Source organism: Chrysemys picta, chromosome 17 (assembly GCF_011386835.1).
Source record: "Chrysemys picta bellii isolate R12L10 chromosome 17, ASM1138683v2, whole genome shotgun sequence".
NCBI lineage: Eukaryota > Metazoa > Chordata > Testudines > Emydidae > Chrysemys > Chrysemys picta.
In genome coordinates this window covers 5,010,479-5,032,765 of record NC_088807.1, presented here as the reverse complement: position 1 = coordinate 5,032,765, position 22,287 = coordinate 5,010,479, and the positions used below count along the sequence as shown (strand labels likewise).

General features: G+C 41.8%; 1 protein-coding gene across 3 annotated transcripts in view; it reads left to right on the top strand.

Moving 5' to 3' along the window:
* ARHGAP35 (Rho GTPase activating protein 35) overlaps positions 1-22,287 on the top strand; it is a 102,577-nt gene that overhangs the window by 43,943 nt on the left and 36,347 nt on the right. For 2 of the 3 annotated variants that reach the window (XR_010593406.1, XM_065570932.1), the window contains one exon: positions 7,622-7,766. The exons of the other annotated variant lie outside the window; for it this stretch is intronic. Coding sequence is in view for 1 of the 2 variants with exons in the window: in XM_065570932.1 (XP_065427004.1) it covers positions 7,622-7,766 (145 nt within the window). In the remaining variant the exon portion in view is untranslated. The remainder of the gene's footprint in view (positions 1-7,621; positions 7,767-22,287) is intronic. 3 annotated transcript variants of the gene reach the window in all.

The following is a 22,287-nucleotide window of genomic DNA, read 5'->3' as shown; positions in this document are numbered from 1 at the left end:
CAAACAATTAAGTAAATTGAAAGGCTTTGTTAATTTCAAGCTCCATTGGAAACACATGGAGAGAACCTCAAATATTTGCCAAATAGAAAATGGCAAAATTAATAATTTTTATAATAATGACAAATAATCTTTCAAGCTTCTCAGAGGGAATAAATAATGGAGTAAAAATACTTGTTCTGGTGTCCCTTTTTTAGTAACTTACCCATTACATTTAAAGTGTTAAACTGCAATAGCATGTTACCCTGAGGAATTCCTGAGCTGGCCCCAGTCAGTGCTCTGATTCTTTGAGTCAAAATAAAAACTTGCCTCAGCTCATCATTCTTTGTCAGATAAGGACTGTATTCTGGCAGTTATTTTCCTGAGGGAAGCTCATCTGCATTAGATAGATACACTTGGCTGTAGCAGGTATGTGCATAGATTTTTATGGGCAGAAGGGCCCATTGTGTTCATCTAGTCTGACCTCTCGCATAACACATGCCATAGAATTTCATCCTGTGCTTCCTGCATCCAGTGGTAAGTTGTTCCAGTGGCTAACTACTCTGTTTTTTTTTTTTGTTTTTTTTTAAATGTGCCTCATTTTCTGGTTTGGATTTATCTAGCCTCAACTTTCAGCCATTAGTTCTTATGCTTTTGCATGTCTAAAGAGCCTTCTACTCAGATATCTGACTGTGGAAGTGCTTATAGAACATGACACAGGTGCTTCTTAGCTTTCTCAATAAGCTAACTAAAGCTTATTAAATCTCTCTGTAAGGCATGTTTTCATGTGGTTCTCTGGTCCATTGTTTATGCAGTTAGTAACTATGTTATTCTCCTTTTACAGATGGTGTAAATTAGGCCCAGAGGTTATGGCTTGTCCAAGGTCACATAGCTAGTTGTCATTTTGTTTTCCTGGTCTTAAAACGAACATAGTAACACTTACACACTTATTGCTTTGTATAGATCTAAAATGAAGGTTAATACTCCACATTTTCTAATCTGCTGAAAGATTTGTATAGCGATGTTGCAAAATCCATTAGCTATCCCTGAAGAACTGATTGAATCCGGCAAATAGAAAATAGGAAGACTTCAGTTAAGGCATTGTGACCTCCATCTTCAAAGATCAAGCTGCTAATAAGAGGATCAGATTCCCTCTAATCTTTTTTTAGTGACTCATCTGATACTAGAGTTTGTTGCAGTTCATTTCTTTGGGCTAAAATGATATAATAGAGCAAAATATACACTGGCACGAAATCCAAGACAGGGATGGATAGAGGAGAGTGTTCATCAGCTTTTAGAATTTAAGTTTGGTAAGAGGCAAATTGTGCTTGGCATTTTAATTAGTTCTGCAAGTTTTGTGTTGTTTTAACATATTCCTGTTTTGTCCTGCCAGCTTTTTAGTTAGTAGCCTTCCTCACTCTGCCTTTTACAGGAACAAGCAGATAACATTGAACAAAGATCCCTCCAGGTCTGTGGGAGAAAACAGTTGGTTCATGAAATCCAAGCTTCAGGCATCACAAGGGGCTTGATCATACCATTTCAATTCTATCTTTTCATGAGTGTTCACAGAGGCCTTTGAGACAGTATACCTAATATAATCCATGCAATAGTGCATTACTTAAAGCATACAGCATCTGCACCTTCATGAGGCCAATTGTCAGAGTAACATGTCCAGTGTTGGCTTCTTTAAAAGAGAACTGGATAAATTCATGGAGGTTAAGTCCATTAATGGCTATTAGCCAGGCTGGGTAAGGAATGGTGTCCCTAGCCTCTGTTTGTCAGAGGATGGAGATGGATGGCAGGAGAGAGATCACTTGATCATTACCTGTTAGGTTCACTCCCTCTGGGGCACCTGGCATTGGCCGCTGTCGGTAGACAGGATACTGGGCTAGATGGACCTTTGGTCTGACCCAGTACGGCCGTTCTTATGTTTTACTAGCCTTTCAGTCACTTCGATTTTCATGATACATTTCTTCTTTCTTAGCATCTTCCATAGTCTGCAAGTTTTCTGTAGCTGATTCAGTTCTTGGTGTGATCACAGTTGGTAAGAGATGATGTAATTTAGTTCTAGCTACCTTGTTTTAATGCAACAGAACTCTAACTCTGTAGATTTTAACAATGGATTATGATGCTTTTCACCTCTAGGTTACTGGTTTGAATCCAGCCCAGGATGATAGGAAATTTGGCATATTCCAACTTCAGTGGTCCATATGAAACAAACAAATGGACCTTTGGTCCAGCCCCAAGCAAGGATGTGTTTCCATATTTCACAAATCATCATCACTATTGTCACTAATTGGCCTGCAAATTGGCAGTCTCATTGGAAGTGAATAATTGAATGACACACTGAAGCTGAACAATCTTTCTGAATGCGAGAAATAGTTTATTCAAATCAGGTTTGAGACATTCTCGGGAGTCAGCTTGTGTTACTGCTGTCTGTACTGTAAGTAGAAAACATCAGTCTCCAATATTACCAAACCAACACCTTTCACCAGCATTAAATTCACTTTAAAAATACAATTATTTATTATTTGTATTATTGTTGTGCCTAGAAATCCCAGTCATGGACCAGGACCCCAGTGTGCTAGACACTGTACAAACATAGAACAAAAAGACGGCCACTGACTTTTTTGCTTAGTAAGAAAGTATTACTGTGCTTTTTCCTCCTCTTTCAGTTTCAGGCTGGCATATGTGGAGTTGAGTAGCCCCATTTGCCCACACTGGAAGAGTGCCTAGATTGATTAGGATTGCAGGGTGCCAATTTTATTCTCATTTGGTGTATCAGGTAAAGCATATCCGCATTGGAGAGTGGTACTGGTATCTAGATTCCAGCATCAGTTCCTCACAGATGTCTAGTGGGAAAAGGGAGCTCTGCTTGTGTCCTCCTTACAAGTTGGTTGTGATTGCAAGTTGAAAAAAGCTGCCAGCATACTTGTAGTCCTTGCTTAACCCACCCTTCAGTCCTCAAGTGAATTGCCTGAAGTTTTGCCTGATGTGGTTTAGATGCAGAGATGCCATCATCTATGTGATGCTTCTTGGCACTTAACCATCATTCCCCTTTGTTACAGGGAGAATGGGCAGCTTTTCCCTTAACCATCAGGCTGTTCTGGGCTGCTGTTAGAATTCTCTCCATATTCCTGCCATCAAAGCGATGCCATTGTGTCAGTGTATCACTCTGTGCAATCTGATCAAATCCTTCAACACGCTGGGGCTGTGCCCTTGCAGTTCAGCTCAGTTGAGCAGAAACACTATTTTTTGCCAAGTTCCAACAGATCAATGAGCTACTTCAAGAATGCAAAGATCCAAATAGTTCTGGCTCTCAAGGTAATTCTGTTCTCTGAACAGCTACCAGACTCTGCTTTATTGCTTTTTTAAAAAACTAACACAACCTCATATACCATTTTGTCAGCTATGTATCATACTGTTGTCCAAAGCATAATACATTAGCATTTATTCAGCACTTTGTTTTCGTGTTCTGCACAGCCATTAATTAATCCATCCTCACTCCTCTGAGATAGCTAAATATTCTCCCCATTTTACAGATGATTAAATATTTTTAAAATAAAGACGGCTATGCTTTTAAGTCTGTGTGGAGAACTCTCAGCAGGATCATGATATAATTGCTTCATTAATAGGGAGTACAAAGCATAACCTTTGAAGCTTTTTGTCAGTTACCCACTTCTAGTTCCTGGTCCTTTGTCTGCCTTCCACTTTCTCTCACTCTAAAGCCATTCTCTACTTTACCTGTTATGGCAACTTCCAGAGCTTCTGTTTTGAGAGGGGAAGAACACTGAAGAATGTGCTGCTTCATTAGGTGCTAATAAGTGGGTTCTCAAGCCCTTCCTTGGAAAGCAGGAGTATTGTCATTGCTGCTGCTTTATTCCTTGTCTCCCACCCTTTCCTGGTCTCCGTCAGACAAGAAGTTGGAGTCCTGGAGCAGATTCCAAGCGAGTCTCCTACATAGCAATGCAGGCATAAATTATAAATATCCCTGTATGCAGGCCTTTGTTTCTGGCAAGGTTCTTAATGCTGAGACCCAGCCAAGACACCTGCTGTTTTTATAGAAACTGTCAGCGGGCCTGAAGTGCTGTGAAGAGCCCTTACCCTTTTAAAGACCAAACAATTATATTCTCTCTGAGCAGGAGATGTGTGGGGCAGGCAGTTCTATTGTATGAACTGGACGTGCTTTTTTGTAAGTACAATTCTTGGTGATTTTTTTTTTTTTAGTGAATTCTAAAAAATTAGGTAGCACTGACATGCGTCTGTCTTTCTAAAGACTTAATTTATCTCCTTTGTAGAGGCTTTGTCTGATTTGCTAACTAAGAATTAGCTGCTGTAAATGAAGATGGATGTTGGGATGATGTTGCTTTCTTCTTGCTGAGTGCCTGCTGCTGCTCTCTAACCCTTTTAATGGTTCCCTAATGAGTGACACATGCCCAGCTAAGGGCAGGGGACTGTCCATTAGACATCTGGCAGGTGGCACCGAAGGGTGACGTTTCCAGCTGAAATTTACAAAGTAACCCTTTTATTGCCTGAAGTTCTAGAAGGGTTTCTACATATGTTGTAGCCTCAAATTTCCTTGATGCCCTGACTTTGGTGCACACTGCATCTAGTCACAGGCAGCTAGAGATAGAGCTACCGGTTACACCATTCAGTTGCCTTTCGACTGAGTCTAAGGCCTTGTCTACACTGCCACTTTACAGCGCTGCGACTTTTTTTCTCAGGGATGTGAAAAAACACACCCCTGAGTGCTGCAAGTTTCAGCGCTGTAAAGTGGCAGTGTAGACTGCGCACCAGCTGGGAGTGCTGGTACTACTCCCCTCGTGGAAGTGGGTTTTTTACAGCGCTCTCTCCCAGCGCTGGTGTTGCGTTTAACCACGTTTAACATTGCTAGTGAAGACATACCCTCACAAACTTCTTTAGAAATCTGCTAGGTCATCAGAATTTGCTTTCTGTAAACGTTTATCAGCAGTTCCTTTCCCCTTTTTGGTTCATCCAGCTACTACTACTGAGGAAGGAAGGGGGAGAGATTCATAGTTCTAGTATTTGTATTCTGCCATCATCCTGCTGTGCTACAGATCAGTGGTTCTCAGTGAGGGCCCAGGGCCCACAGGGGCCTGCAAGCAGGTTTCAGGGGGTCCGCCAAGCAGGGCTGGCATTAGACCTGCTGAGGCCTAGGGCAGAAAGCTAAAGCTCCCACCACCTGGGGCTGAAGCCCAGGGCTCCAAGTCCTGTCACCCAGGGCTGAAGCCGAAGCCTGAGCAACTTAGTTTCGCCGGGCCCTCTATGGCATGGGGCACCAGGGAATTGCCTTGTTTCCTATCCCCTAATGCTGGCCCTGGCTTTTATATGCAGAAAAACAGTTGTGGCACAGGTGGGCCATGGAGTTTTTATAGCATGTTGGCGGGGCCTTGAAAAGAAAAAGGTTGAGAACCCCTGCTATAGATGATTAAAATGATGTACAATTTGAAAGCTTTCTAGTGATTGGAGTCATCCCAATTACAGCTTCCTGTCGTCTCATTGTTGGATCTCTGACTGAAACACCGATTGCAAGCTTCTTCTGCATTGAAGAGGTCTCTTGTTTGTTAGCCCTGTCCAAGCATAGTGTACCGTACTTCATAGGGTTATTTGGGAAAGATGAGGATTTTGTCATCTTGGCAGTTGGGCGTAATGAAATTTGTATTGAATTTCAGTAGATCTGTGAGCTAGAGTATGGCAGCATTATTTTAGACAGCTTCCCAAAAGGGGTGTGCTGAGGTTTTTCATCTGATCTTGGAGCCAAATCTGAGAGGACAGTGTCTCTTTTTCACCTGTTAATTTATTGCACAGAGCAAGCATGCACATAGCAAAGGGGCATGTGACAAACTGCACATCACAGACCTAGTAGGTGTGGCAAGGGATTGACATTAGGATTGAGAACTGTAAAGTACATATATTAGAGAGGTGTCTCCCTGTACTGATCTGCTCACTTTTTCCTCACTTTCTGTACACAGGACCAGCACACAGAGGTACATGTAGTAGGTTACATTACAATTGTTGTGTGGGGTTAGCTTTAAGTATGGACAAGGTTTTCATTCCTTTTTTCACCACTTTTTTGCTACTAAATCTGTCACGTGATACTTGTTCTAAATTTGCTGTTTGCTTTTATTGGCACAAACAAGATGCTGTGCCTGTTGCACAAAAATAAACGTTTCTCTCATTATTGCAAACTCAGTATTGTTCTAATGTGTCCATGTGTGTCACCACTGCTATGCAGGAGGAAGTTTTATAGAAACACAGACTAAACAGGAAGTGATCTGTTCCAGCGGGGCGGGGATATAGACAATGGGGTGTGTGTGAGTTTCTTGGAGTCACATGGCCCAGCATCTGGATAGCAGTGCTCTCTAGGGAGGTTTGTTCATGCAGTTATTGGGCTTCTAGAATTACCGTTCTATGATATTGCAGGTCAGGAGTTTGAGTAAGAATAATCAACTCACCAGGGCTCAAAATAAATCTGGACACCTGCTCTCATAAGTTATTTTTGTCAAACTAGAAACTGTATGGAAATTGAGCCACCACTGATTGATTTTTTTCCAGCACTTCAACATCTGTGTCTTCCGCTAGATCTCCGACCATCTACCTCATCTGGAGAGAATGTTAATGCTTATTTTATGAATCAGTACCTATTGAAAAGCATTTGACTAGCCAGCTTGCCTATTGAAAAGTGTTTGACTAGCCAACTTTTATTCTTTAGATGTACAAGCATTTCAAAAACAATTAAATGCACATAGTGCCCAAAATAAATTGCAGGGAGCATCTTCACTCAACCAAAACCATCCTCTCTCAATCCACCCTGCTTAAGAAAAAGACTGAATAAATGTGTAGTGGTGGGGAGGGAGGGACAAAAAATTGATAGGGATGGAAAAAATTCCGATGGCTAAAGGGCTCTTCATTGAGAGTGCCCTTCCTGTGGTCCTCTGATCTATAAATCTATGGACAGTAAACTCAGATAGCCCTGTTGATCTCAGTTATTGCAGCATCACTCAAAGAATGGAGATAGTTTCCTAGATAACTATAGCTCAAACCATAAAGATGGGACCTAGTAGTTTGAATGTATCTAGAAACTGGTTGGAAGCCTGTGCAGTTCTAGAGCACAGATGTAATGTGCTACCTACGCAGAACAACACTAAATAAATGTATCAGAGGGGTAGCCATGTTAGTCTGGATCTGTAAAAAGCAACGGAGAGTCCTGTGGCACCTTTAAGACTAACAGATGTATTGGAGCATAAGCTTTCGTGGGTGAATGCATCCGACGAAGTGGGCATTCACCCACGAAAGCTTATGCTCCAATACATCTGTTAGTCTTAAAGGGGCCACAGGAGACTCTGTTGTTTTTTACTAAATAAATGGGCAGCCGCAGTCTGAACTAGTTGACGTTTCCAAGTGGTTTTAGGGTGTGTACACACTGCAATTAGATACCATTGCTGGCCTATGCCAGCTGACTAGGACTCTCAGAGCTCAAGCTTACGGGGCTGTTTAATTGCAACCCATAGATATTTGGGCTTGGGCGTGAGCCTCTCACCTCTCAGGGTCCTAGAGTTTATAATCCTATGTATGTTGTGGTATTTTTCTTGTTATATTAATTCAAGGACATTCTCTTCTACAGAAACCAAAGCCAAAGCCTCGGGCATCCATCACAAAGACTCCGTGGGAAAGTAATTATTTTGGGGTGCCTTTGTCCACTGTAGTGACTCCAGAAAAGCCTATTCCCATCTTTATCGAGCGATGTATTGAGTACATTGAAGCAACAGGTAAGAATTTCTCTTGGGGCAAGCATCAATGAGTAAACTGTCCACTGGGAGCTTGGTACAAAAGTTCTATAGTTTGTTAGGAAGTCCAGGATCATATTACCCTTGAGGGAGAGAGGGTTATGAAAATGTTTGTATGCAGATACCTTTGTACATATTGGAAGACTGGAATTACATTTTCCTTAAGCTTCCTGCATTTAACCCTTTAAGTAAGCCAGGTTGCACTGCACGCTTTTGGAAATAAAATAAAATAGGTATTATCCTAAAATCTGTATTACAAGCAATCTGATAGGTTAAATTGAAATGATTGTCTTTACAATACAGTATTAGGCTGTGAACCTGAATTCCCATTCCTTGCAATTTCAGCTTCCCTGATTTGTATAAGTAATTGACAAATCATTTGTATTTCATGAGATTAGAAAATGAGACAATTTGCTCTGTTGGGATAAAGCTGAACTTTATTTTGGTGCCAATGTGGGCTTGGGTTTGTGCCTCAATCATACTACACTGAAATTGCATGCAGATACTCTAGGACCATGCACTTTGCTGTTTTGTGTCAACAAAAAATAGCTCCTTTAATTTCATTTTGTGTGGCAAATGTATTAAGGTTTGTAGTGCACTGAAGATGTAAACTGCCATTCTTGTGATTTCAGAAATTTGCCAGATATTTACTAGCCACAGAACTAAATGTGGTAGCCAGAGAGTAATATGAAAATACCGCTCCCCCCCAGTCAACAATGTCAAGGAGTGGTGTCCTAATGAGAAACCCAAACCCAACATCCCCAGTGTTGTCATTTTCTTCATAGCACTGGCCCCTAACTTGATGTGCGTGGCTAGGAAAATCTGATTATATACTGAGTTTAATTTTCTGTCTGGCTCCTGGAGAGAGAAGGATGGGGTGTTCTTCCTTCCCCTTTACAGATCCAGAGTGGAAGGGCATCAGGAAGGTTGTGTCTTTTTTACTTTGTTCATCCTCTCCCTGGATCACACCCCTACTGTTGCTGCTGGTCTCTGCCTTATAGCAGAGTGAAAACGACATTACTTTGGCCTGCTTCACTCCGCTACTGTGAATTGCTGTGAGCAGCAGCAGCATAGATTAAGGGTATACCTGCACTACAGCTGCTGCAGTTGTGCTGCCGTAGCACCATAGTGTAGACATTTCCTACATCAAAGAAAGGGGGTTTTCCATCAATGTACTTAATCCACCTCACCGTGAGGCAGTAGCTAGATCGACAGAAGAATCCTTCCATTGACCTAGTCGCATCTACACTGGAGGTTAAGTTGACCTAACTGTGGTGCTCAGGGCATGAAATTTTTCACATCCCTGAGATATGTACTAGGTCAACCTAAGTTTTAGGTGCAGACCGAACCTCAAGCCTCTACTGTTCTTGGACTGTTTTTCAGGGTGGTAGGTGGGGAATCAGTGAGAAGGGAGGAAGAGAAAACATTCACCTTTTACAGCTCTGAGTCTGCCATAGGCACGAGCAGCCAGTTAGCAACCTGTTGTCATGTCAACTGAACACTCATGTGCGTGATAAAGAAGACAGAACAGTGGATGGGCAGTAGTGGAAGGAACTATTGTTCAAGCATAACTTAAAATTGATTTAAAAATAACTCCATTTCCCATCCTTCAGTATTAGTGAGTGTTCTTATTTGGCTTTTCCCTTCCCTGAGTTAATACCATAGGCCCCGAGATTATTCCTGGTTCTAACACTTGATATCAATCTGTTTTCTAGGGATAGAGAGTTCCCATACCTAGTTCTAGTTCCATTTCTGGGGGAGTGACTTCTAAACCTGTCAACACTGCAGTAGGGCTGCATGGAAACATGCATTATTTTGGGCCTACTTGTAAATTTCCCCGTTTACTTGTTCTGCCCCTGAAGTGCGATGCAAGGATTTAATTTTGGAAGTTTGTTTAGTGGTTAGAGATTATCCTTGAATTCTGCAGCTAGGGTTGAATTGTACTGAAAGTCATCACAAGATTCAGTTCTACCATAACTTCTGTCAAAATTCCTTAAGTGGCAAAGAATTCTAGATGCCCTAACTCAGGGGTAGGCAACCTATGGCATGCATGCCGAAGGCGGCACGCGAGCTCATTTTCAGTGGCACTCACACTGCCCAGGTCCTGGCCACCGGTCCGGGGGGCTCTGCATTTTAATTTAATTTTAAATGAAGCTTCTTAAACATTTTAAAAACCTTATTTACTTTACATACAACAAGAGTTTAGTTATATATTGTAGACTTATAGAAAAAGACCTTCTAAAAACATTAAAATGTATGACCGGCACGCAAAACCTTAAATTAGGGTGAATAAATGAAGACTCAGCACACCACTTCTGAAAGGTTGCCGACCCCTGCCCTAACTATATCTGGATGGTTTACTTGATTCTATTTGAAATAGACTTTTGTGTGTGTGTGTGTCAGTATTTTTGATCCATTTTCCCCCCTCCTCTGGTTTTTACTTGCTACTTTCAAAGCCTTGATAGCATTTGAGGTGGGAGGTGCTCTGAGTCTCTAGTAATGCAAATTCTTCTGCAGTAATAGCTATGCTCAAGATTACAGGCTTACACTAATGTGTTAGTAGCCCAACACAGTCAGGCTGCGGATTACAGTCTCTTTCCCTCTAATCCAAGTGTAATCAGTAATGATTAAGTATCATTAAGTGTGGACGAACTGTCTCAGCCTGCTATTAACCCTGATAGCAACATCTGGAGTCGAGTGATGGCGTTAACACTCTGACTATTTGCAACTTCATGACAAGGGGGAAAATGCACGGACTTTTAATCATTCAAGATCTGGGTCAAATGAAGCCTAGACAACAATCCAAAAAGTCAATTTTAAAGTGTGATATCCTGACTGAGTTCCAATTGAATAACTCTTCAGTGTACGTCTGTATGCTATATTTGAAAATGGTTCTTTAGACAAATACTTTCTTCTGTTTGATCTAGTTGTTAAATGCCAGCAAAGCTTTGCTGGAGTGCTAAAGAAAGTAAATCTTTGGTGTCCTATCCCCACCTTCTCAAAAGTCATACAACAGGGTAATGTGTACAGACAAAATAAAGCTAGTGACATGTATATCAGGTTTCCGACTTCATTTAAAATTAAGATCTCAAGTATACAGCACCTGCTTTTAGAATAGAGTTGTAGGTAGCACCCCTATAACTTTTACTGGTCCTTTCCATTATGCTGTTCCTTTGTTAACGGTCTTGGGGTTTGACATAATGTGTAGATGGAACTTAATATTCAGCTACCCTTCTGTATCCTCTTCGGACACTGAGTTTGTAATGCTCTGATGAACTGGAAGGTGAAGACCCGACATAGATATTGAAAATCCAGTCACTGATATTTCATTTTCACTGATTTTTCTCCAGTAGGTTTGATTTATGAGCTTATCCCTTAATCCATATTGGGCTTCAGAGATGTCGTAATACCTAAACTACCTTCTCTGAAGAGCAGCTTTTTGCTAGACACAATTGCATTTTGGTCCCCATCTGTTCTAATTTTTTTCACAGTGGTGATATGGCTCCTCAGATCTGTGTGGTATTTAAATTGCTGTCAGGATTCATCTGTTGGAGTCTTTGCTTTGACCAATGGAAGCTTTTCTCTTGCTTGGTGATATGTCCGTTTAGCTTGAGGGAATTGCCATTTTCTCCTGAAGATCCTACAGCTGTGGCCTTGAATGGCCATTTTCTCTTGGGGGCTCTAAATTTTTCTACATATGTTTCAGCTTTGTTCCCTTTTGGCTTATATGAGGGAAGAAAGGGGACAGCATCTTTGTTGCTTTGATGGTATAATTCAGGTATTTGCAACACCGGTGACCAAGACATCTGTAAAGACACAAGAATTTATTTTTCTAGACAGAGCTAAATTCACACAGTTCTGTTTCCTGCTCAACACCCAAAAGAGCAGGACATTCCTGAAGAGATTCTCCAGTCTGAAACCTGAAGTATTCTGCATGATCAGAATTTCCTAGGTTGCAGCTTATCTGTGTGTTTGTATGGGGGAACATCTTTGGCATTGCAGTCCAGCTCTGTCCACTTAAAGTTCATGAGGGAAAAGATATTCTCTTCTTGAAACACTTTATAAAACATGGTTTCTGTCTGTTGCATGTGCCTATTAATTTCCCTATCAGTGATACAAGTTCTAACATCTTTAATTTATTCACCATACCATATCTCTGACAGTTTGTTTATACTGCAGAGGAATGCAGAAATTAAAAGGAAAAATGTACCTGTGGAGAAGTGGTCAGTCATTTCAATTACAAATGATTGAGTTCTTTTGTTGTTTATCGTTGTTCTTACTATAGTATTGCAGTAGTGCCTACGAGTTCCAAACAGCAATCAAGGTCCCATTGTGCTTGGCACTGTACAAATGTATAACAGAGATGGTCCTTGTCCCCAAAAGCTTAAAATCTAAATCCTTTAGTGTAGGCAGATTTTAAAAGTTGCTGCACAATCTGCTTTGGCTTGGCTGGAAAATTAAACTTGTTGCTCTTGACCTATCTGACTATTTTGATCTACCAGAGTAGCTGAAAAACCCAGGCTCCATCTCTTCCCAGTCACCATACACCTGTGATCAGAGAGCTAAGTCAACACATTCAAACTAATGTTCATCACCTCCCCATCTGCCTTCTCTCACCAGAATAGCAACTCAGTTGTGTTCTGTTTAGCCTCTTCTCTCCTTACCCCAGAGGCAGCTCAGTTCTCTTTGCTTCCATTCCATGTGGCCCCTCTCTTTCACCGTCCCCTCTGAGTGATGTCACTCATTCTGCCCCAGCCTCAGCTATGGCCTCTTTTTGGCAGGTAGGAAACCTGACACATTTATTTGCCCAGATATTACTTCTACTTTTCCTGAGCTTCTGGGTACTGGTTTAGTTAAATTGGTGCAAGCTTCTGTGCACACGTTCTGGTTTCAGTTTAAGACTGTCTACACACAAACAACTGTCGGGAATGGTACAGGTAAACTTAGTCCTGCCTCAGTGCAGGGGGCTGGACTTGATGACCTTCATTTGTGATTCTAAACTTGCACTGTCTACACACAAACTTGCACGAGCAAACTAAATCCGTTAAAAAACACACCTTTAGTTAAACTGGTGCAACCCTGTGTGTGTAGACAAAACTTAGAGTATTTTACTCCTTGGGTATGTTGGACTGGGTTTTTATGTGCACAGCTACACTGATGTATCTGAGTATAAATTGGTTTAATTTTTGTATATTTGCTTTAGGGATAATCAATATGTCATATTTGCTGGCAGTTACGGCTTATTTTCATGTGTGTTTAAATATGTGCATTACTTTAATTGTAATGCAAGTTTCTTTTGGAAAAGCCAGTAGCTTTAATTTCCTGAATAGTGGTCTGAAGTTGGCTTGATATAAAAGGAAATGCCTTGCTGAAGGAGTTCTAGCTGCCCTGTTTGCTAATCACTTAATACACTGGAGGAATGGGTTATACTGTTCTCTCAACTGGCAGTTCAAGCACGTGCAGTCAGTTGTCTCAGCACGTACAGATTCCTGTAGACGAGTCTGAGATTTTTTGACCATCAAAATACAAAGCCTGTTATCTGGTCTTTCTCCATGGGCTAACGTAAACTAAGTGCGCTGCAGAGGCTTGGAAGAGATCTCGAGTTGTAAAATTAAAGATATGCACTTAAAGGGGAAGTTGGCTTTGCACGGTAAGAGAGATAGTGGGGGTGAGTGGTGGCTAGTTAATCAGAACTCCACTAAATGATTGATAATCGCCGTATATACTCGATCATAAGCCGGTTCGTTTATAAGCCGACTCTCTCCCCCTTCCCTCCCACTCACCCCCCCAGATGGATAAGTAAAAATTGAAAATGTTTATGACTCGTTTATAAGCCAACCCTATAATTCAGGGGTCAGCCAATTTTGGCTCCCGCGCCAGGAGGATAAGCCGCTGGTGGGCCGAGATGGTTTGTTTACCTCGAGTGTCTGCAGGCACGAAGGTAAACCTAAGTAAACAAAGTGTCCTGGTGTGCCAGCTGCTTGACCTGATGGGCCGGGACAGCAACTGGTGAGGAAATTTTTTGGGGGGCGGGGGGTGTGGAAGAAGCTGGGGGTCAGGGGAGTAACCTCTGTGACCACCCCCCACATGACCCCACCCCTAGCCTGGGACCCCCACACTCTCCCCTTCCCATCCCTTCCCACCTTGTCTGGGGAGAGCCAGGGGAGGATGTCTCTGGCCTGGCCGCAGCCTGCTCCGGCAGGCCGGGCAGCGCGGCGCGGCCGCAGCCTGCCAGCCCTGGAGCTGCAGCTGCTTCAGAGGCTGGGGGGAGAGCAGCGTGGCCAGAAGCGGAGAGAGACTGGCCCCTTCTCTTCCCTTCTGGCTGCGCTGCCTCTCCTTGCTCCCTCTGTTGAGGGGAGGGGCTGTGTCCCACCTCTCCCTCTCTATACCCGTTCATAAGCCGACCCCCTTCTCTGGTGCTTCCCTTTTTTACTAAAAAAAATTCGGCTTATGAACGAGTATATATGGTATCTCAATATCAGGTCTCATAAATGTGTTCTAATATGTGAAGGGAGGAGGACAACCCCAAGTTCTTGGTTTTCTGAGAAATATGGCAGTGAGCTTGTATTAACTGTATGTAACTAGTTCTCACCAAACTCAGAAGAGCCCAAAAGGTATAGTTCTCTTTCCCCTGTTTACATCTCTCTTTGTGGTATGTACAAAAAATATGCAGTAGTCATTGATTTACTAAACATTAAAGATCCAAAGGAGATTCTCTTTTATAGACTTGATACGAAGGGCCCTTAATGTTTTGGTAAGAGTTTGGAAAGGTGATTCTTTGTTCTGCTTGAATTAGCCAAAAGTGAGGGTGAAGGCCAATAGGTTGTTGCTAGTAGAGGTCAAGGGCGGCATGAGGAAGGCAAGCGGGGACTAAATGGTGTAGGGGGTTGGTAATAGGGTACAGAGTCTTTCCCCTCTGGGTCACTAGTTCAAATCAAACCAGTATCAGTAGGGACTGAAAGTTAGCCTCTGACAGCTGTTCATTGGCCTGCCTGAGAGGAGCTCTGGTGGTCCTAGAAAATAGAATATCCCCTTTTGTGACTGAATGCCACAGTCGAAACTGACAGACAGCCACTAACTAACATTATTTGGACTCAAAACAGGTGGGTTTTTTGTTTGTTTGTTTTAAAGAACTGAAGTTAACATTCACAAGAGAAGTTCTGAACATTAATACAGATCTTTTAAGCCTAAACAATTGGACAGTGTTGACTTTTTAAAAAAAAGTAAACATGGTATTCTGCTAGCACATTACTGCTTACAATAGAGAAATATTTTAGTGCTTCAAAAGTATTTTTAAGGCTGTAATTGCTGTGCTAGGTTTTTATCTTAAAGCTGTCTTTGCTTCAGCAGCCTAAGATGAATAAAATGCAAAGTGGTGTGGTGGTTTTTCTTCCTAATATCATGCCAGAGGTTCTGAATGCCGATTCTTCTACTTACATTTTGCACATCTTCTTTTGGCTGCTGCCAAAACATAAATTATTTTCTTTTGAATATGTAACTAAAGTGTAATATTCCGCAAGTAGTAGCATTTTCAGGCACAGAACATCCAGCAATTTTGTAATACAATCTTGTCGAGCTTCCGTTTTGTCAGAAGTAATCCTGTTCTAGAATTTAGGACTGCCTTCAGATTAACTCTAATCTCTGGCTGTTGCATTCTGGTAGAACTGCATAATATAAGGCCATTTTTCTCTGGAGCACTTTGAGCGTAACTTCTGTTTATGCTGGTCAGTGGGAAGGAAGAGCTTTGAATGAGACCTTTTTCAGAATAGGGACTATAAAATTCTTCCTTCCAGGAATGTTGGAATATAGCAATAGGAAGCCAGATCTTGTTCCTGCTATCATTGTACTATGCTTCTTTATGAATAGATTGCTTCTTATATACGCTTGCTCTTTTCTCTGAGCCTTTTGATTAATCCATTTGCAGCCATTCTGTGAGAGAGATTGGTTTGTACTCTGAAATGGCCGGTGCGTAGAAAACAGTCCTCTAGGATTCTGTCTGCAGACATTTTTAATATTGCGAAAACACAATAGTCTGTCCCTCACAATAGAAAAACCTCTTTTTCTTTAGTGTACTAATGAGATATTAGGCTTTCAGTCTGTCAGTGCAAATCGCTCCCTATCAGACAGAGCAGGTTCGTTGGCATAGCTGAAATGAGGTATCCCATTAGCACCGCTTGCTGTAGCATCAGTGGGTCAGGGAAGGTTTAACCACCAGTTAACACACACATCCACTTCTCAGATTCCCGCACAAAGGAAATTGGCTGACAAGGATCTACATGTCAGGGCTGCTGCCTAACCAGTAGGTAGTTCCATGCCTTGCATGAACATCTGACTTTCTTGGTGAAAGGAGAGATGAGTATCTTCAATTAGAGCTGTTGCATATTGCAGCATTGGTGTTAGAAAAACCATCTGTAATGATGTCCACCCTAGCGCGGATTTGCAAAACACTTTTCACAACTATTAGAACTTCCACATTACCTTTCTAGGAATCAGTTCAGATGTACTGTGTGAAGTGTGGAATCATGCTTACGCTGTGCTGCGCTTGTAATAGACACAGAGGTGTGTGTATCTGCTTGTTGGTTTGAATCTTTGTGATATTAGATTACCTGGTATGGCTTTACTAATACAGTTCCACAGCAAGCTCTGAAGCCCTGTTCACACTGCAAGTAAACCAGCTTAAGCTAAAATGTCCAGTGGTGCTGTCTCAGGCTATTTCTCTAACAGGGTTTGAACGCAGGTACAAAAGGTTTTTTTATTTAAAAAAAAAAAATATGGTAAGGTGACATGATCTAATCATGTTGACCATTCAGTGATAAATCATGTGGTTTTTCTTGTAGCGTGTTCAAAGTTCATAATGCATCAGAACTGCAGTTAGTCCTCACTGGGTCCTCCCCCTGTGTTACAAATAGTTAGTGGAATGATTTTACGGGCAAGGCTGCTTCTATCAGATGAATGCACCTGCTTTACATCTTTAGCTATAATGTATTCAGACAGTACTGTATAAATAGCTATCAGGGCAAGGTTTTTGTTAGTGTATCTGTAGCTCATTCTGCCCCAGTGGGATGAATAATACCCTGCAGTTAGCAGTCAGGATTCTCCCTCAAATAATGGCGAGCTCTGAGTAGTGTTAATCTTTTTCTTAGTTTGGTAGATCAGTTAGAGGCTGAGAGCCCTTTGGGCAGACCAAGTACTGCTTGGTTGGTTGTGCAGTGCCCGTTGTCATATTGCTGACACCCTTTATGATGGATATGCTGAGAGTGCAGGTCCAACCTGCTCCAAAACAGGCAGAATCAGCACATACAATAGATCTCTAGCTGGTGTGTTAGAAGAGGGATTTTGTTCTGTATGGGAAGTGGAATGGCAGTGATCAGCCATTGATAATCTCCATAGTGAAACCTAAATGGTGTCAGCTCACCTGAAGATGCTTTAAATCAGTGGGGTTGACAATTTAGTTTTTTCCTTTGCTATGAAAAGCTGTTTTTACCTTTCATGGTACAACACTAAACACCATTTGAAAGATTAGCTTGCTTCAGGGTATTTATCTGGCCCTGATTTGGCAGGGATTTGAGTACATAAATATATATATTTTATATTGGACATTGATGTATGCTTCCAGCGGGTCTTGAACTCATTCTCCTGGTGATCACATGCTTCTGTTTTGATTAACTCTATAGCATGAGCAGGGGAATCCATGTTTTATCAGTTTCTACCAACTAGTGTAATTGAAGGTTTTGGGGTTTTTTTGTTTGAGGGCTCATAACTTTTTCATCAATGTTTGCTCTGAGTTTTAACTTCATGTACAAGAGGCTTTTCCTAGAGGAGCTTTAATCTGTATAGAGGAAAAAGTAATTGTAATGAGGAAAATAGTTAGCAAGTTAGCCAAAGGGGGAAAAAAAAACTTGTAAATATAGGGAGGCAGGAAGGCCAATGGTTCAATTCTGTTAATGTTTGGCAACTTACTTGGCCACTCTGTGCCTTTATTAGCTCAGCTTTAACACTGTTTATTTAACAAAAAAAACCCAAAACAAACCCACAGAAAGCAAAACAAAACCCTAGAACTTAATTGAAAACCAGAAGTAATGCAGTTAGCCCTGATATCCTGGAAGATAGGCTGTATTGCTTTTTTTAATCTAACAGCCATGAGCTCTTGACAAATGAAACTGCATTATGTTGGTTTCTCTCAGTCAAAAGACTAAATCCAATTCACTAGTTACAAGCTTGCCCTGTGTATGTGTTGGTCCTCCAAACTACACTCTTCATCAGTTCATCTCTGCAGCATTAATAATTGAAGGAATGTGACTAACTGTGGAAGTTCAAACAGAATATGGATTCTTTTTATCCCTTATAGCAATGGTGGGTGAAACTGGATAACACGTGAACTATTTTAATATTTAATTTTAGCCAGGTTGATCTTGATGCCTTAAAATAAATCCTTGCATGTTTGTCCCCCTAGGAAAACTAGTCTGTGAACCTTGGATCTAAAACTGAAGATCAGATTTTCTAAGGGCTAGTCTTCACTTACCGGCTGGTCCGGAGGCACGCAATCGATGTTCTGTGATCGATTTATCGCGTCTGGTTAAGACGCGATAAATCGATCCCGGATCGATCCCGGAAGTGCCCACAATCGGCGCCGGTACTCCAGCTCTCCGAGAGGAGTACGCAGCGTCGACGGGGGGAGACTTCCGGCCGCGTCTGGACCCCGGTAAGTCCGGACTAAGTGGGGACCAGCCCTAAGTGAAGTAACTTCTCTCTTACCTACAGTAAAAAGAGTAAAGCTTCCAGGTTGCTTGCTATGAGGGCTAAAGTAATCACTTCTGCTATCCCACCTCCTGCATGAGGGTTATACTCTCTGGAGTTTCACCTTGTGGTATTTCACATGTGGCAATCAGTGATTTACTTGTTGAAACAATTAATTTCCCAGCGGTTAGCTCAGTGTTTAATAACACAAAGGTCTTAGCAGCAATGCTGCTGATGTAGCTTTGATATTTTTAAATACAAGAGGTTCTTGAGGGGGAGGGAATATCAGTAGGCGTTCTTGTTAGTGCAACATTGCAAGAGAGCGAGTCTTCAGCATAACTCCCTGGATGAAAGATCCATGAGCATTCCCTATCTCTAAAGGAAAAACTGCCTCAAGCTATAGAATTGGGACTAGAGAGAGATGAAGAGTATCTCCATTACCTGGAAATATTCTTTCTGGGAGAACAATAAAACCCACAGCTGTGGATTCGTGGCTGCGTTAGCTCAGATTGTGTGCGTCATTGAAAGTTCACATGTCAGCCTCAGCTCTTTGGTTGCAATTGAAAGCTCTAAATAAAAACGGACTTTTGATTTTGTATGGATGGTTGTGACCTCCATCACTGTTTGCTAGGCTGACTGAATAAATGAGCAGAGTGCTTTATGTGGAAGAACACATTTAAATTTTAACATTTAATTTGTGATGGTGTCTTCAGGAAGGCAACTTCTTGTTAGATCAAGAGACCTTTAGAAAACAGATTCTCAGTGATTATTCTGGGAGACAGATATGTATTTTATGATGAGCAGAACTGCAGAAAAATGTCTTTCAAAAGTGGGGAATCTTACAATATACCCCTTTGGAATTTGTATATGTTATCCTAGCCCTGATGACTATTTATTGCTGGGTGTGATGAAGTGGGAATTTTCTGTAATATTTTTATAACACCTGTGTATGCCTCAGTTTCCCTTATCTTTTGCATGTTACCGGGAGAGGGAGAGGCAGGACTGTTTGCTCTCAAGGCAGCCTGCTCTCAGGGCAGCCTGGGAGACAGATATGAATGTTACTTCGCTCTCTGAGCCTGAATAGGTTGTTAAAAAGGACTGGCCGAGGCTGACCCCATATCAGTGGAAAATCTGAGAAGATGGCAAATCCAGTCACCAGGACATTGATGCCTAGCAACCAAGGACCAAGAGAAAGATGGAGTTCCTCACCTTTCAGCAGAAAAGCTGAGCAAAATCTCCCAGCTTGAGAATAAAAGACCAGGGAAGATGTGAGGTGGGGGTACAAGAGTTGCCTGCTACAGGGAGTCTTGGGCTCTCACCTAGGAACTGACAAGGAGGTGAGACGGAGAGAGATGGAGTATGAATATGAGGGTTTCACTACAGCTTGACTGGGGGGGCTCTTGGCTAACCAGAATGGTCTATGCCTTAACCTTCATTTCTCTATGCTAACATAAGGACTTCCTATGTTGTGTGCCAGTTGATTAATAAACCCTACTGTTTTGACAACATTTGAGTGTCACTGCAAATGCTTGGTGAGGTGCATTGATCCCTGAAGAATGTATAAGTCTCCACCAGGAGTATGTCTCAGGTGGACTTACTGAACAGAGCTCATGGTATGAAGCAGGAGTGCTGAAGCGGCAGAGGTCAGTCTCAGGAGACAATGAGGCCGTGTGACCTATCCTGTAGGAAGAGAGAATCCCCTTGGGGGTTCGGCATACTGAAGGGGTTCCTCTAAGAGACTGTTCCAGAGCTGGGGGTGTAGCACCGATACTGTGGATCCGTGACCTTGATGTGTTAAAGATAGTCTCCACTTTGAGACCCAGCTGGTCACATCTCATCCTCTATGGTTTGATTTGCAGGTAGGTTTCAGAATTAGATAATTGAATCATATTTAGCTAAGCAGATGTGGCATGTTTTAGTACGGTATTTCTAGTCTCTAAAGCTCACCTCTCTCTTCCTTTCCCCAGGTGTAGGTGGAATTTTGGAATTTGTCCTTGTATGTTGTAATACCTGTATGGGGAATAAGACTATGTTATAACTTCAGAGCCGTATCTTTTCCGGTTATTGTCCTGTGACACTTTAGCTTTTTTCTATACCAAGGTTAGACTTGCAAGCTCTTCGGGGCATTGTCTGTCTATAAGGTACCATGTGCATTTATACCACTACTGAAATGACAGCCCTCTCCACCTTTTTATTTTCCTCTTGGGAGCCTGTATTTTGTACTGTAGTCAGAAGGAGTGAGATCCTTATAAACATAACAGATCTTCTTTTCTGTTGGAGTCCTTCTTGGGTTGAGAGTACCGTGGTTCTGGTACTAGAAGGGGTACTTACAACAGCATATATTTATTTATAACGTAGAGAGCAGAGAGTTACTTTAGATAAAATTCACCTAAAATTTATGACTTTAACAGCTGTTTGGTGCCCTATTATCGTATTTTAGTAGGTGGAATTAAATAAACGCAGACAGGTATCAGGGACTGGATTATTTTTTGCTGAATGGCAAACTTGTGCCTGGCAGTATCAACATGGAGGAAGATTTAGTCCCTGCCCCAAGGAGTTTATAACTTACTTTATTAACTAAGATTGTATCTAACATTGTAGACTTGGACTCTAGTACTTGAACATTTGCCACTTACATCTGTTACCCGTCATCTTTTATTTGCATTCAGTTGACCCATAAAATTAGAGGGAACGCTGCACTATAGACATAGCAATCAACTGGGTGCACCTGAACCTGTGCTGGAGTTTGAGCTGTTTCAAAACCGATTGTGGGATCCTGAGGAGCCTAAACCATTGCAAAATGTCCATAATAAATGGGAGGTGGTGGGCACTGTCGAGGTCTTATTCTAGGAGAGTGGTGGTGGCGTCGGAAAAAGTTAGAAACTGCTGTTTTAAGCTACGAGTCATCAATTTTAGGGAACTTTCTTTTGACATTTGTCTCCCCCCGAACCCTATGTCCTGCAAGAAGTGTTTTCTTGCCTCTGACAACAAGCAGAGCCTCTCCTGGCTCTGAAATTCTAGCAGCCATTTAAAGAGCTTGGTAGTCAATGAAGCAGTTTGAACAATGATCTGAAAGTGGTTTTGTGTGAATAAGAAATACATGGTAAATGAATGATTCATGGCAATCCAGACAAAACCTCTCCTCTAATGATAGTGTTGGGCTGGGTTTGGCAGCAGACTGCCAAATCAACTGTATTGTTTTAGATCAAAACACTGAGATCTATCATTTGTAGAGATGAGAAATTTACATATCTGGTTTGCTCTGTGCAGTCCTTTATTTCACTAAACAGATCTCTTTCGGCCTCTGGAGAGCTCAGTGAATGAAACTTGCACTTGAGGTCTCAATAATGTGTCATTCGTTTGACAGGTAATTGGGTTAAATCTCAATGGCTCTGTGGCCATGGGACAGTCACCATGCTAATATCCTACTGCAGTTACCACTGTTTTCCCACATAGAGGGCTTTTTGACTTTGCACAGCTACAGAATGAAATATTTCAAATGAATGACAATTTTTGACTTCCTCCCCCTACATCAGTGATTCTCAAACTTTTTTACAGGTGACCCCTTTCACATAGCAAGCCTCTGAGTGCGACCCCCCCACCCATCAATTAAAAATGCTTTTTTATATATTTAGCACCATTATAAATGTTGGAGGCAAAGTGGGGTTTGGTTGGAAGCTGACAGCTCGCGACCCCCTATGTAAGAACCTTGTGACACCCTAAGGGGTCCCGACCCCCAGTTTGAGAACCCCTGCTCTACATTTAA